General features: G+C 33.7%; 1 protein-coding gene across 1 annotated transcript; it reads right to left on the bottom strand.

Moving 5' to 3' along the window:
- Positions 1-1,290: 1,290 nt before the first annotated feature.
- Positions 1,291-9,695, bottom strand: LOC111696207 (26 kDa secreted antigen). Its single transcript, XM_023465755.1, has 7 exons — positions 9,634-9,695; positions 5,831-5,943; positions 4,678-4,768; positions 4,048-4,111; positions 2,902-2,994; positions 2,221-2,324; positions 1,291-1,318 (listed from the first exon to the last, which is right to left on the bottom strand). The coding sequence occupies exons 1-7, from the start codon at positions 9,693-9,695 to the stop codon at positions 1,291-1,293; spliced, it is 555 nt and encodes a 184-aa protein (XP_023321523.1).
- Positions 9,696-15,504: the final 5,809 nt, after the last annotated feature.

The following is a 15,504-nucleotide window of genomic DNA, read 5'->3' as shown; positions in this document are numbered from 1 at the left end:
GTGAAAGAATTTTTAGTTTTCAAAAATTTTAGTTTTCTCTAATTTCTTAATATCTGAGAAAAATTCTTAATATTTCCGGTAATATTGTAATTTAATTTTGTGATTATTGATTCAAGAATAATATAGCTAAAATTATATTGACACGATAAATGCCGCTTATTATTTCAAAGATCACAGACGACCTTCTAGTCGTATTCTAACTGTCATGTTTTGTTGGGCACCCTGTACACCCTGTACACCCTGTACACTCTGTACACCCTGTACACCCTGTACACCCTGTACACTCTGTACACCCTGTACACCCTGTACACCCTGTACACCCTGTACACCCTGTACACTCTGTACACCCTGTACACCCTGTACACCCTGTACACCCTGTACACCCTGTACACCCTGTACACCCTGTACACCCTGTACACCCTGTACACCCTGTACACTCTGTACACCCTGTACAACCTGTACACCCTGTACACCCTGTACACCCTGTACACCCTGTACAACCTGTACACCCTGTACACCCTGTACACTCTGTACATGTGGAATTCTTTACGTCTGTTTATATCTCTTTTTAATTGATTTAATTTTTTTGTTTACGCAAAACTCCTACTTTCTGCTGACCACAATTTATTCAAATTTATGATAATTTATTCAAATTAGAAACAAGATTTAGAAAAATATAAATATGGAGGGATTAGGAAGATTTATTTGTCATTATAAATCCGGATTTTACAAAAAAGTTTTATGTATAAATAATACATTTCAAAAATAGTATTGGCGCAGAATTTCTGCTAGAATATATTATCCAAATTAATCTTCCAATCCTCGTACATCCTTGAAATCAAGGTTATAATGAAAGAAACGTTAATTGCAGACTGCAGTTGCGTACACTCTGCGTACATATTGAGACCAGTTCTCTCTAGGTGGACTTTGTGAAAGTGTTCGTTTAGTTTGATAATTTTGATAATTCACATACTAGTTTCCTATGACCAGAATGTTTTATTGATTTTTTATGTGAAAGATGGATCCCATGTTTCCCAGACTTCCACATCCGTCTTGTGTTTACATTACCGCCCAGAGACAGTACACTGCAGTACAAAAGATGCGTAAACCTCTGAAATAACTTTCCTTGCATTATAACCTTGCTTGAAATCATCTCTCAAGGCGTATGCAGAAATAAATCGGGGGGGGGCGNTATGCAAGGGGGGAATTTGAACTGTAAATTCAAAACATTTGGCTTCTTGGATATCAGGCATAAGTATAAGATACTCTAAAGGTTCATATATAGTCCAATTATCTTGCAAGTACTACTCTATCCCTCCTTCAAACACAAATAACAGTAAAACATTGTTTCTAAAAAATCGACATTTTATCATACTGTTTTGTTAGTATTTAAACTAGAGATAGTAAAACACATTTGAAAATGAAAGTAAATATAGTATATACTCTATGTAATTTGAGTTCTCAAAAAGTTAGAGGTTTAAATTTTCAAAAAAATAGCTGGCCTTTGTAATTGAACCCTAAGTATTTAAATACCCCGCCCTATTTTAAAAGAAAAGAAAACATGCTAAACCGTACAAATGAAAGTAAATATAGTATATATACTCTTTGAGTTGTCTTTCTATTTAACAGGTTTTGGGATATTTTACGTATTCTTACTATGATGATATTTAACTAATCTGAATCTTGGAAATCATATTAACTATAGTTGGACAACATGTCGTATTTCTTTTTTACATTTGACACTCTTGTTGTGCGCAGTTGGTCGAACTGTTGCCATCTATTGTGCTTGACAATCTATTTGATGAAACTTGAGTAAACTACAGGGTGTCCCAAAAAACATGGGAATTCATTGACGAATTCGATATCGTCTTTGTTATGAATTAGCATTGTAATACCTAATTTCAAAAGCCATATTATTATTATGTTTATTTTATGAAAAGGGTAAAAGACTGCAAAGATGTGTTTACAATGTCTCCGCAAGATGAACAGTGAACTTAATATGGACAAGTTTACTCTGTTTGTATTCTGCAATTTTCTTGTTTTACTAAGTACAACCGTATGCAGTCAAAACATAAACAAACAAAATGTGAACATAGCAGACGAAACTCTTACAGATTACAGCTTTCTCAGGAGGTATCACTATACGAAATCAAAGAATTATTTGAAAAGACGATATCGAATTCGTCACTGAATTCCCATGTTTATTGGGACACCCTGTACCTGGGAATATATGGAAAGACAACATTTCCAGCGTCAAGGTCAAGAAGAGGAACATTCGAGATCATCCAGTTTACAAACTTACGACCAGGAGACCTCCTCCCACCCTGACACAGTTATCATGTTACAATGTTGCAACTGTAATCCAAAGAAGTGATAAAAAGATGTGGTAATTACTAATGATTAATCATTTAATAATATATTTTTATATATTATTGAATTAAAGACCAAAACACGTTTGATTTCAAATAAAAGAAACCGAATGCTGCTCACTCTGGTTAGTCCGGTGTGAATGTGTACCTGTAGAAAATCCTCTATATCAGTATTAACCAGAAGAACCGTGCACCTGAAGAGCATCCTCTATATCAGTATTGACCAGGAGAACTGTGTACCTGGAGAGCATCCTCTATATCAGTATTAACCAGGAGAAATTAATGTACCTTGAGAGAATCCTCTATATCAGTATTAACTAGAAGAACATTGTACCTGGAGAGAATCCTCTGTATTAGTATTGACCAGGAGAACTGTGTACCTGGAGAGAATCCTCTATATCAGTGGTGACCAGGAGAATTGTGTACCTGGAAAGAATCGTTTATATTAGTATTGACCTGGAGAGAATCCTCTATATCAGTATTGACCTGGAGAGAATCCTCTATATCAGTATTGACCAGGAGAATTGTGTACCTGGAGAGAATCCTCTATATCAGTATTAACCAGGAGAATTGTGTAAAGAGATCCAGGTTCTGTTCTCCACAATAGCTCCGGGGGGGTCAACATCTTAATTATAAGGATACTTCAAATATTTGGATTAAGGTTATGAATAATAATAAAAATTTATAAGTTGAGTTCTGAGAATAAGAAGCTAGAAACTAATCGGAGCTGGGAGCTTTTGAATGGTAGATATCGGGATTAATGCTTGATCCACTCTTTTTCTTAATCTCGAGATTAAATAATGCTTGTTATTCTCTTGTTATAAATCTCCAGATGAATTAACCGATCGGGATTAAGGATATCCCATTCTAAAGTTTTCAGCTCTGATATAATAGATCTTACTGAGAAAAAGAAAATTTTAACTTCTAAAATTTAGAATTTTACTTGAAAAAGTACCACCTCATGTTGTTTAAATATATGTAATCTACGTCATATGGCGGTAAAAAAATAGGACTTTGCGGACTATCGTCGAAGCCATAGTCCATTATTTTTCCATTAAAGGGAGTGACCGGCTATGTAAGGTAGTTAAACTGAGTATGCAGTTTTGTGGAAAAATTCTTTAGGATTCATTTGAGACATATAAAAGGTTTCCACGATGTATAATTAATGAGTTAGAGCGCAAAGTTGACGTTCAAAATCATGAATTTGGGTGGGTACGTTTTCAGAATTGTTTTTTTTTTATTTATTAAATAACGACAACGAATAATATAGTAAAAATTCTATATTTGTCAATAAATCGAAGTTAAAATTAATTGTTCTTTTTCATCGTTATATTGAATTTCTTATTTTCAATGATAAGAGTTAATTTTTATTTTCTCAACCTGTTCCTAAACAACTAATTAGTTTACTGTAGAATTTTGTTGACATTTTTTGTCGTCGTTATTTAATAATTTAAAAAAAACAATTCTGAAAACGTATTATGATTTAGCACTGTAATGTGACCAAGAACCATTGTCGTCTTCGTTTCTTATTTTAACCAAGTTGAGGATTAATTTACAATAGATATATTTTTTCAATGTAAGGCCCATTTTTAGAAATAAATAAATAATGACATATAGAATTTGTGCAAACATTCTCCTGTTTTTGGTCAATACTGTATGTATATCAGGGTGTACCTACCAGTCCTGTAGTTACAGTATCATTTGGCCGGATTTGAATCCCATTAGAAAACCTCACAAACAATCTTAGAAACGTTTTAAATTAGTATAAATAGAGAACAAAAGAACCAAATTAGGGGGTAGTCAAGAATTTGTCCGGGGAAGTACAATGAGACTGTAAGGACGACATAAAACTTTTAAAATAAACGAACTCAAGATTAAAGTAAGTTTTCTCATAAATTAAAGTACAGGGTGTCCCACGAAACATGACAGTATTAACCAATTATATTTACAATAAAAAAGTAACACACATTTATAGTAAAACTGCATTATCACGCACACATAAAGGGTGTCCCATGAAACATGGCACGACGATCGTCTTTGATTAAAAATAATTTGCAGCATTCATTCATCAACTTACATGGCTTGTATGAGATTTGAAGCAATAAACACAAAATTTCTCCAATCTGAAATCTTAAAGCGCTCTGTTTCTTATTGTTCAATATAGATGATTAGAATAATTATTACTGTTCTGAGTTCAAAACCACCCCGGTTTAATAAAAAATGAAAGAAATTTTTTTTGTTAAAACTCCAAATAAAATCCAGAAAATTAGTATTTGCTACTCTCAAGATGATCTTTTAGAATTCTAACCTATGATCTGGCATATCTCTGATACTGTTTGGTACTGTTCCTGTTCTAATCCATATACTCTTCCAGTCTTCGTTAGTTTCATCTGGTAACCCTGAATATAGACAGGTTAGTTTTGTCTGGTAATCCTGAAAATTGACAGGGTTAGTTTTATTTGGTAATCTGTTAATCCTGAATATGGACATGGTTAGTCATGGTTGGTGATAATGAAAAAAAGTAAGTAAAACTTAACATTGTTGTTCAAAGCAATGTCCTATTGTCGAATACTTTTTTAAAAATTGGGATGAGATTCTTACAACTATTTTTTTCCTTTCCCAAAAAACTACAGAACTTTCCTCAAAGATAAAAATATTTAAGTTATCATGTTCAATTGTTCCAAATTCTCATTTGTATTCAAGCATCTGCTCCTCAGCCTTATTTTAAATGTTCTCTCCAACTTGTCTTACATACATTTTTAAATTTTTAAGCCAGAAGCAAGGGATCGTAGATTTGAAGTATTAAAATGTGGGAAATTTTTATTTAATTATCTCACAAAGGAATCAACTGGGTTTTTGACACAAACTCTGATTTATAACCGCTGTATCTTTGCACCCTGATTTCGTAGACTTTTGACATTTCAAATTATGAATTCTGTTAATCAAAGGTTATCAGGTTGCAAAGATATAGGGATGATAAATTTTTAGTTTGGGGGAAAACTCAGTTCCTTACGTAGCATTTTAATCCTAGTAAATATCTCTTAACGGGCAGAAATTCGAGATCCAAGAATAAATTGCTTAATCGCTTAAAATTAAAAGTTTCTATTGCGAATATCAAGTTCAGGGATTATAGATTGGAATTCTTTCATACAATAGTCCCCTCCCCATCTCAATCAAAGGAATCGAGTCTTTGCCACAAACTCTGATTTTATAATACCTATAAAAAAAATATAGAATTCATCAATGTGTTTTCAACCCTTGTACATCTATTTCATACATGTGCCTAATAAAATATTTATTTATTTATATCTTTGAAACCCGATGTCGTCTACCTTAGATATTTCAAACTATGAATGATATGGAAAAAAATAATCTAAGTTGTGCACTCTTTGCATCATCAAGTTCAGAAGGTGGAGGGATAAGAAAGTTTGAGTTTGTGGCAAAGACTCATTTCCATTTACCATTAATACTATTTGTATCTGACGGGAACTCTTGCCGAGGGGTTCTCGAACTTTGAGCTGTATCTTGGTTTCTTTTATTCATCTGCATCTCCCTTGCCCCCTCCAGGCCAGCACTAAAATAATAATTCATAATAATTTTTATTTTTATAATCTTATAGTTAATTTTAAAAACATTTATTCCTGTTTCGAGAATTTTTGATAATGAAGACGACATTTTCATATTTTCCAGGAATGCTCGAGATTACCAAATCAAAATAATATTTAGTATTAACTGTATACGCATGCGTTGCAAAATAATCGATGATTATTGGTTGTAATATCTGAATGATTTGTTTGGAATTTAATTGATTGTTTTACGATCGGAGTTGAATGTTGCAACTTTCTGAGTTTGTATGGACGCTGCGTTCTTCAGCATGAGTCGTTTTCAAAAAAATTTTCCTTATAGACGCAACAGATAGAAGTAAGATTATAGTAATGATCAAAAGCGATTATTGTTCGCCGTAGGCCGATACCCCCTTTCATTTTTCGCGAATACTCCCTTTAATCGTCATTGTTTCTCTTGTAAAGGTTTAGAAAGAACCGTTGTGTAACTCTTTATAATATGGGTCACTGAAAATTAGATTGACAGACCTTTTATATCTTTCTTCACAAAACAATATAAAAACAAACTTTTACATTTCTCTGAAGGTAAAACATTTATTTTCAACCTTTAAACGTAAAACCAATACAAACTGAGTGGAAAGAAAAACATCAGAAAGTTTTGAGTGAAAGATTCGTTTCCGAGGCACACTGAAAAAAGTTCTGAAAATCTTCTCGCAAACTTGTTAATTTTGTTTCCAAAGAAGACACGAGCCATGAAAGGTTAATAATCATCGATTCTACCTCTCTCTTTAATTGTATTCAAATTGACGTATATATGTAGCTAATACCTACTCCATAACAATTTACTCGAGACGTATCTATCCAGGTCTACTCGTGCCAAGATCAACCAGGACCAACTCTCTAAATGCCACAAAGACACTATCTCAACCAGGCTTAACTCTTCGGGTCTAAAGGACACACAGTCCGAATCTCAACCAGGATTAACTCCCTGGTTCTAAAGGACACAAAGTTCAATGAAATTGCTACACAGGCAATTTCTCAACCAGGCCTTACTCCCTCGTTCTAAAGGACACAAAGTTCAATTAAATTGCTACACAGGCAATTTCTCAACCAGGCCTAACTCCCTGGTTCTAAAGGACACAAAGTTCAATGAAATTGCTACACAGCCAATTTCTCAACCAGGCTTAACTCCCTAGTTCTAAAGAAGACACAGTCCAATGGAACTGCTACACAGGCAATTTCTCAACCGGGCTTAACTCCCTGGTTCTAAAGGACACACAGTCCAATGAAATTGCTAAACACACACGCAATTTCCCAACCAGGCTTAACTCCCTGGTTCTAAAGGACACACAGTCCAATGAAATTGCTAAACACACACGCAATTTCTCAACCGGGCTTAACTCCCTGGTTCTAAAGGATACAGTCCAAATCTTAACTCGTATAATTCAACGAGGACCCAAGCTATCTTCCAAGCTATATTCGATTCAATGCTAAATCAACTAGCAAAGATCTCCGCTTGTATGTTTCAACGAGAACCAAAGCTGTCTTCCAAGCTTACTTAGGCTTCTGATAACGTAATCAAAAGCACTGTCTCAATCAACTAACTTTATTCAAAAGCGTAGGTTACAAAATTAACAGGAATGGACGTAATTCAATTCCTACAATGTTATTGATATCACATGATTAAGACCATCGTATTATTACGTACTTATCGCACAGTTAAAGTTGAAGGTACTTATTTAAAGGATTAAAGAGACTAGATATTACGCTGTTATATCTGTCCATATTTTTTTAGCGTAATCTATGACCTTCAGCCTGCTGAAAAGTTGCTCATCATAACCTAAAAGCGCCGGATTCATGTCCATCCCTTTAGCTTGTGATCCTACTGCTAGTCCTGCCACGCCTCTATGGCCCCCTGCCACAGTAAAGATTTGTTAATAATTAGGTCGAGAACTGAAAGGTCTGAGACAATACTACATATAATATTTTACATAAATACTAGAAAAAGACAATGTTATTGATATCACATGATTAAGTCCATCGTATTATTACGTACTTATCGCACAGTTAAAGTTGAAGGTACTTATTTAAAGGATTAAAGAGACTAGATATTACGCTGTTATATCTGTCCATATTTTTTTAGCGTAATCTAAGGATGTCGCATGATTTGAGCTAAAAATGTTAAGTATTCAATTGAAACACAGCAGTTTCAATGAATAATCTCATTATGTCTAAGTTTAAAACATTAAATCATTTATGACGTACAACGTACTGCAAGTTTCAGAATATCATGTTTACACGCTTTTTGCTACATATAGTCAACTAATTCAATTCTTTGTTGTGTTCTTGAAAACTCAGCCAATTTCAATAGAAAAGGACAATTTTCAAAAAAAAAAGGAATTATATCAACTATAAGCATTGCCAGTCAAACCTTTGTTGGTAAGAATGATGTCATTTCGAATCTGGCAATAGACAAATCTAGGAGTTTTTTTCATATGTTCTTTTGAAATGCGAGGTGTGATCAATAAATTTCGCTAAAATTACTTCTGAAGTCTTAGCTCTCAAATATATTTTTTAAGTTCACTATATTTATACACCGGATACATTTTTGGCCGGGTTAGCGTCAAGTGAATTGTTGTGATGTAAGGAGTATTATCCTGAAGGTTACAGGGTTAGTTTCATCTGTTAATCCTGAATATGGACATGGTTAGTCATGGTTGGTGATAATGAAAAAAAGTAAGTAAAACTTAACATTGTTGTTCANTCACTATATCTATACACCGGATACATTTTTGGCCGGGTTAGCGTCAAGTGAATTGTTGTGATGTAAGGAGTATTATCCTGAAGGTTGATTAGCTTCGTTGTCACAGCATAGGAATATCTAGAATATTGACCCTAAAAAGAGACACTTTGGGGGCTTGGTTAACCAAAAATATTTTTATTAAATAATGCAAAAACCAACCAAAACCCAGAACGCATTTAAAAACTATTTTACGAACTTTAAATTTTAATAATGGTTTAATGGGGTTAAAAAATGAATAATTGAACGATTATGACATGTCTGGGCAAGAAAAGACCCCAAAAATGTTCAAAAATATTAAAGACCCATATTAGCAAGGGTTCAAGAAGTATGTTTGCCAGACAGCCTGAATATGCTAATACAAAGAAAACAAAGTTGTAAAGCAAGATTAAAAAAATGACAAAGATCTGAGTTAAATTTGTCCCTAAGAAGTCTGATATAGTTCCAAAGAGTACCAAAGGGATTACGTTGACTATGGATCAAAAATGTAAATCAAAAGCAGAAAAATCCTCAAAAGTCCTTCATACATTCAATACTCAACCTTTTCTTGCTTTTGATCGCTCTTAAAGGGTCTAAAACAGACTCTAATAGATCAAGTTTGAGACCACTTTGAAAATTTTCATGCTGTGACGAATGATCAGATTGACATTAACTAATCTAAAAAACAATCCGGAATAAACATAATGAACTTTCAAAAAAAATTACAGGGCTCAGACTTCTACAAGTACCCCTGTTTTTTTTTAGCGAAACTTATTGATCACACCTCGAACTTTAATACATTGGAGTCCTTATTAATTACGCAAACATTCTCTTTAAAAATATAAATATTTAAACTTGAGGTCAGGCTAACCATTGAACCACTAAACCACTAAACCTTAACGTTGAAACATTCTAGTTCTACCCGAAGGATCCCGGAAGGGTGAAGGGTAGGAGAAGGAAGCGAAGATATCTTTCCACTCGCATGGTTCATTAACAACTGATACAATCCTTTACATGGTGCTATGTGAACGGTTGTACAGGATTGGAACTATAGTTTTTTTTTTCAACATTATCATTATAATTATAATAATCTTGCCAGGAATTTGTTAGGAATGGGCCAATCACACTTTTCCAAACTTGCCCCCCCCCCCTTGTATACGCCCCTGCAAACAACGCTAAACGCACCGTCCACTTCAAATCTTTTAAGATCTAACTAATCCTTATTTGGGGATTTCTCTGAGTCTTTATATTCCATTATGAACTTCTCGGACCCTGCAGGAACGAGAGGAAGGAAGGCCAGCCACAACATTTTCTAGTCCGAGCCACATTCTCCTCATTTTCTCGTCCGAGCCACCTCTAAATCCTCATCTTTCCAGTATTATCTTTTAAAAGTGTCTAGTCCTCCAAGTTAAAACCATTTTTTAAGAATCGGGCCACATTAGGGCATAAATAAAATATTGAATTTTAGTAAATCAAAAAAATAGTTTCAATTGAATTGAAGTTTTCGAGTTCTTAAAAATGTTGACCTTTTTTACGCGCATTTTTAGATGCCGCAAATAATTCCGAGATTATAGAACTTTCATCTTTTTTGTTGATTATAGTGAAACCATAGATTTTGTCCAGGTAGTTCCATGGGGAAAATGATAGGCAGAAGTATGCCAAATATTTTGCTATTTATTTCATATCGCGAAGGTAGGCCATTACGGCGGCAGAAGAGTTTTAATAATTAGGTCGAGAACTGAAAGGTCTGAGACAATACTACATATAATATTTTACATAAATACTAGAAAAAGATTAAATAAAACACAATACATAAAAAATAAAACCCACCAAAATGATCTCGTAGAACATAATCATGCTGATCCGATCCTTTTAATCTGATTTTTCCTTTATGATCATATTTGATTAAATTCGCAATTACAATTGATTATTTAACCACTGATTTTAATCCAACCTAAGGAAATTAATATAGATAAGGTAAATTATGGTTTTGGATCAATTATATATGGTTTGTTTCGTTACAATAAATTACCACTGTCGATCTTAGTTGGCGAAGACTGGGCAACAATTACGACACATTCGTGCAAAGTTTTAGATATTTATTCTAATTGAAGCATTGTATGTTTACTTAAATATCTAGCTTATGTTAAACAATCATCAAAGTTAAATAATTTTTATTTAAAGGGACTTGTCAATGTAATTTCAAGTGACCTTTCATTTAAAGAGGGGCTTCTCCGATTCGCAACGGTACCCTCTTTAAACCTTTGACTGATTAAGGATGTTAGAAATATCCTTATTAATCTTAAACACTTTGTTTGCAAGCTGTTACATATTTCTGGAATATCAGTAGTTACTTTCTAGAAGTGGCAGAAAATACATATACATATTTACTTTCGAATGTTCGAAAACTGCTTTTAACGTTAAAAAAGACAATATTTTCAGGGGACGATAGTAACATATCAGCTGTTTCGAGTACACAGCGCACATCGGAATTTGTAAGAATACTAGCGGTTTTCGATAAGTTTACATATAGAGATCTCTGTATTCGATGAACACTTAACGGTTTAAAGGGTAACGATGTAAATCAGGCATTGCCTTCTTTGCATGGAGGGTCACATGAATTACGCTTACAGTAATTACATTTAACCAAAAAAGGTCAGAATTCAGGCATGGATAATGGTTATTGTAAAGTTTCTAGGACAAGGTTTGAATTCGTGTACGATATTATCCCCTTCATTCCTCTAGAAGTTTACTTTATCAAAGAATAAAAGGGAAAATTGTTTCGTGCATGCGGCGTAAAAGCACGAAACAGCAAAAGTCGAATTCTGTTGGAGGAATTAGGGGAGAAAAAAAGTTATTGAACAGGTGAAAATCAATTGAAAAACATCGAAATTCGACAGGCATACTAGATTCAACCCCACCCTGGTCCAGGGCGAGATACGTTTCGTTTCTTCTGTTTGAATTCAATCATATTTTGGTCTATAATTCAACAATCTTTAAATTTGAGTTCTTTTAATTTTCATATGTATAGAAGAGAAAATGCGAAAAAATTATGTTAATAGGTCATGTGTTACTGAACTCTTAAATCCGCGTTATTGTTATTTTTCCGCGATCATACTTAAGTCGGACTGACAGTTCTTACTTCTTAGTTTTTATATCATTTTTGTTTTCGTACATAAACCAACAAACCATGACAATTTCGTGGATTTCCTATTTTTGTTGGTTCGTTTGCAAAATTTTGACAAATCTCTGTTTATTTAGAGTGCACACGATTGGTTCAGCCGTGTTTAGTGTTTGAATCCAAACAATCCGACATACAACAGAAATATTAAGTTTTACCTTGTACCAGGCTTTTAGGGCGCTTCGCGCCTATCTTCTTTTTCAATTGTGAACATGCTCTCATTGTAACATCGAAAAAAAGAACAAAAAATTTCGCAGATTTTATAAAAAAAAGCGGATTTTCAAGATTAAAATTTTTTTTACCAAAAAGAAAAAATTTTAAACACAATTTTTATTAATTTTATCATTCATAAACCTTCCCTGGGGTCACGCAAGATCCCACAAAAAATTTGGACCCGATCATTTCAGCCGTTTTGACATTTATTGGATACAAACAGACAGACAGACAAGTTTTTTATATCTTGTTCTTTATTGTTCAACGGTCATCATATTTTATAAAAAATATCCGATTAAAAACTAAACCACGTCTGTATACTAGTTAAGAGCTGAGAATCTTATGTTTCTGTTTTAAATCTGATTCGAATTCAATTCTAGCTCCAAGCACCAAGTTACACAACTTTGTCGTATTACAGTATACAGAATTAGGTTTCAGTTTAGAGTAATAAATATTAATGTTTATTGAGAGGCCTGGGATGGGAATGTACTGTGTTCTCTAGCTGGTGGTATAGCTGGTGATGGGACCCTAGATCTGTGTTATATCTGTTACCAGAGCTAAGAATATGGAATAGTAATAGAACAGTATACCAATGTATAACATGTCTCTCTCCTTGGTATGGATTTTTATGCACAACCACATGTCACTGCAGCAGGCTAATCCCAGAGTTAGAGTTCAAAAACTCCTCCATTTGGCTACCATATTTCTCAGCTTGGTCTGATGTGAGACCAAGAGTCATTGCGACTTGCCTGAAAGCTAGACCTGTCCCTTGGGATAACAATATCTTGTTGCTCAGCATTCTACCTTGCTTAGCAGAACCAGTTTGCATGTCATTCGTGAAGACCTTCAGCCTGCTGAAAAGTTGCTCATCATAACCTAAAAGCGCCGGATTCATGTGCATCCCTATAGCTTGTGATCCTACTGCTAGTCCTGCCACGCCTCTATGGCCCCCTGCCACTCCCTCATGACAAATCTTGAATACTTCCTCTAATTCCACTGCTGGTGCACAAACACATGTGTTAAATATCTTTAATGACAAGTAAGATTTCTATATTCACATAAAAAAATTATTTTATTAATTTCTTCATACATTTGTTTATTTCTATTTTCTCCGTTTCAGTCTGGAGATACGTAAAGAGAGTTTTTTCTTCATTCCTCTGAATATTGGCTTAATATTGCGTTAAGCAGGTCTTAGTGTCATAACAAACCATGGATAGAGAAATTACAACGGATTTGGTTCTTACATTTTATAACCTATCATTATATTCTTGAAGTTTCATAATTCTCCCCAAGTGTATTTTGATTTGACAGAGTAAAATATTTACATGTATATTGTATATTCTCACTGTGGATTAATATCTCCATGTATATTGTATATTTTCACTGTGGATTAATATCTACATGTATGTTGAATATTCTCACTGTGGATTAACATCTACATGTATATTGTATATTCTCACTGTGGATTAATATCTATATGTATATTGTATATTCTCACTGTGGATTAATATCTACATGTATATTGTATATTCTCACTGGATTAATATCTCCATGTATATTGTATATTCTCACTGTGGATTAATATCTACACGTATATTGTATATTATCACTGTGGATTTGCGGAAAGTAAAATTACCAAGTGAGCAGGGCATATTCTACTTCAATTTCTATCAGAGTTTTTTATACCTAAATCTCAGTATTTGTAAAAATAAGTAAATAAACATTAAATATGCGGGAACAGTTTTAAAGAGCTCCATATAATAAAAAAATATTTGCAACATTCCATTATCAGTAGGTTCAGAAAACGACATTTTATCAATTCTTTTAATGACTCCGGAGTTCTGGGGTAATCTGTAGTTTCAGTGCATAAACAACGGTAGGTTAAAATCGTAAATATGAGAAGAAAAAATCAGTTTATCTGTACGTAGGGTTCAGTAGTTAAAACTATTCGGTTATATTGGGTTGGGTCGGATCCGAATTTGTTTGGTTTGCTAGTGTCCGGATTGGTTGGGTTGGGTCGGGTCCGGAGATTGGGTTGGGTCGGATCCGGGAAGGAACCAGAATAGAATCCTCCGAAACCATTCTCAGTGTTCTAGAATTTATTTATCCGAAGACACGAGTACCAGGCATATACGGCATATACCAGGAGAATAATCATATCAACTAGTCAGTTGTGTTTAATTCTTTACAAGACGCTTTGAAAATCATCTTAGATTTTTAGCAGTTATTTTATGGCAAAGTGTTCATTAAACTAAAGAATGAAACCTTTTAAGGTGCCCGAACTGTGTTTCAATTTTTTTGTATCTTAAAAAGATTTTTGAAAAGTTGAATAATTTTTTCTTTTTTTCAAACTATATGTACTCCCAGAACTCTATGTACTCCTAGAACTCTATGTTCTGCTAGAACTCCATGTTCTACTATAACTCCATGTTCTGCTATAACTCTATGTTCTGCTATAACTCCATGTTCTACTATAACTCCATGTTCTGCTATGACTCCATGTTCTGCTAGAACTCCATGTTCTGCTATAACTCCATGTTCTGCTATAAGTCCATGTTCTGCTATAACTCTATGTTCTGCTATGACTCCATGTTCTGCTATGACTCCATGTTCTGCTATGACTCCATGTTCTGCTATGACTCCGTGTTCTGCTATGACTCCATGTTCTGCTAGAACTCCATGTTCTGCTATAACTCCATGTTCTGCTATAACTCCATGTTCTGCTATAACTCTATGGTCTCCTAGAACTCTGTGCACCTTGGACTCCATAAAAACACTGGGGCAAGACTTCTGTTACTATAAATACTCTGAGCACTCCATGTTTACGGGGAGTCATGTGTCTTCAGCATTCAGTAAGCTTTCACTTTCGAAAACCCTGGTCATTAAACCATAAAAATTATAGACATAAAATGTAGAATTTTGTTTATTTTTCTATTGTTTTGTTTGTTTTAATACAGCACGTTAATATTTATCTAACTATTTTTTTCTATGTTCTGTACCTAATCTTGATAAGTATATAAATATATCTTATCTAGAAAAAAAACGCTAATTATTAACCTCCATTACATAATTGGAAACTCAATCTTAAAATACTTTTATTTCTATCCGATATTTCTGTAACCAAGAAAATAATTTGATCAGTAATCAACAAACTTAAGAATAAATGGCGACATTCGAAAGGACTGGAAAAAATATTCCTGATTTTTCTAAAAAATGTCTTTTATTTAAAATAATGATGGTATTATTGCATGGTAACTGAGAAAATTTTGCACTTATAAATTCACTATATCTAGGTATCAAAAAATTATCCTCATATTAGGGATTTAAAAAATAAGATTCACTGACAAAAGGTCAAACGAAACAGGGTCAAACGACAAAGGGTCAAAATGATAAAAATAT

This window comes from Eurytemora carolleeae, unplaced genomic scaffold (assembly GCF_000591075.1).
Source record: "Eurytemora carolleeae unplaced genomic scaffold, Eaff_2.0 scaffold12, whole genome shotgun sequence".
In the NCBI taxonomy this organism is placed as follows: domain Eukaryota; kingdom Metazoa; phylum Arthropoda; class Copepoda; order Calanoida; family Temoridae; genus Eurytemora; species Eurytemora carolleeae.
This window is presented reverse-complemented; position numbering and strand designations above follow the sequence as displayed.

Bases quoted from the DNA above. Each gene is read 5' to 3' on its own strand.
- LOC111696207 (XM_023465755.1), bottom strand. From the start codon at position 9,695: ATGCGAGTGGAAAGATATCTTCGCTTCCTTCTCCTACCCTTCACCCTT. The intron at 5,944-9,633 runs GTAGAACTAGAA...TTATTATTTTAG, and splicing joins ACCCTTCCGGGATCCTTCGG to TGCTGGCCTGGAGGGGGCAA. The intron at 2,325-2,901 runs GTACACAATTCT...TAACTGTGTCAG, and splicing joins ATATAGAGGATTCTCTCCAG to GGTGGGAGGAGGTCTCCTGG.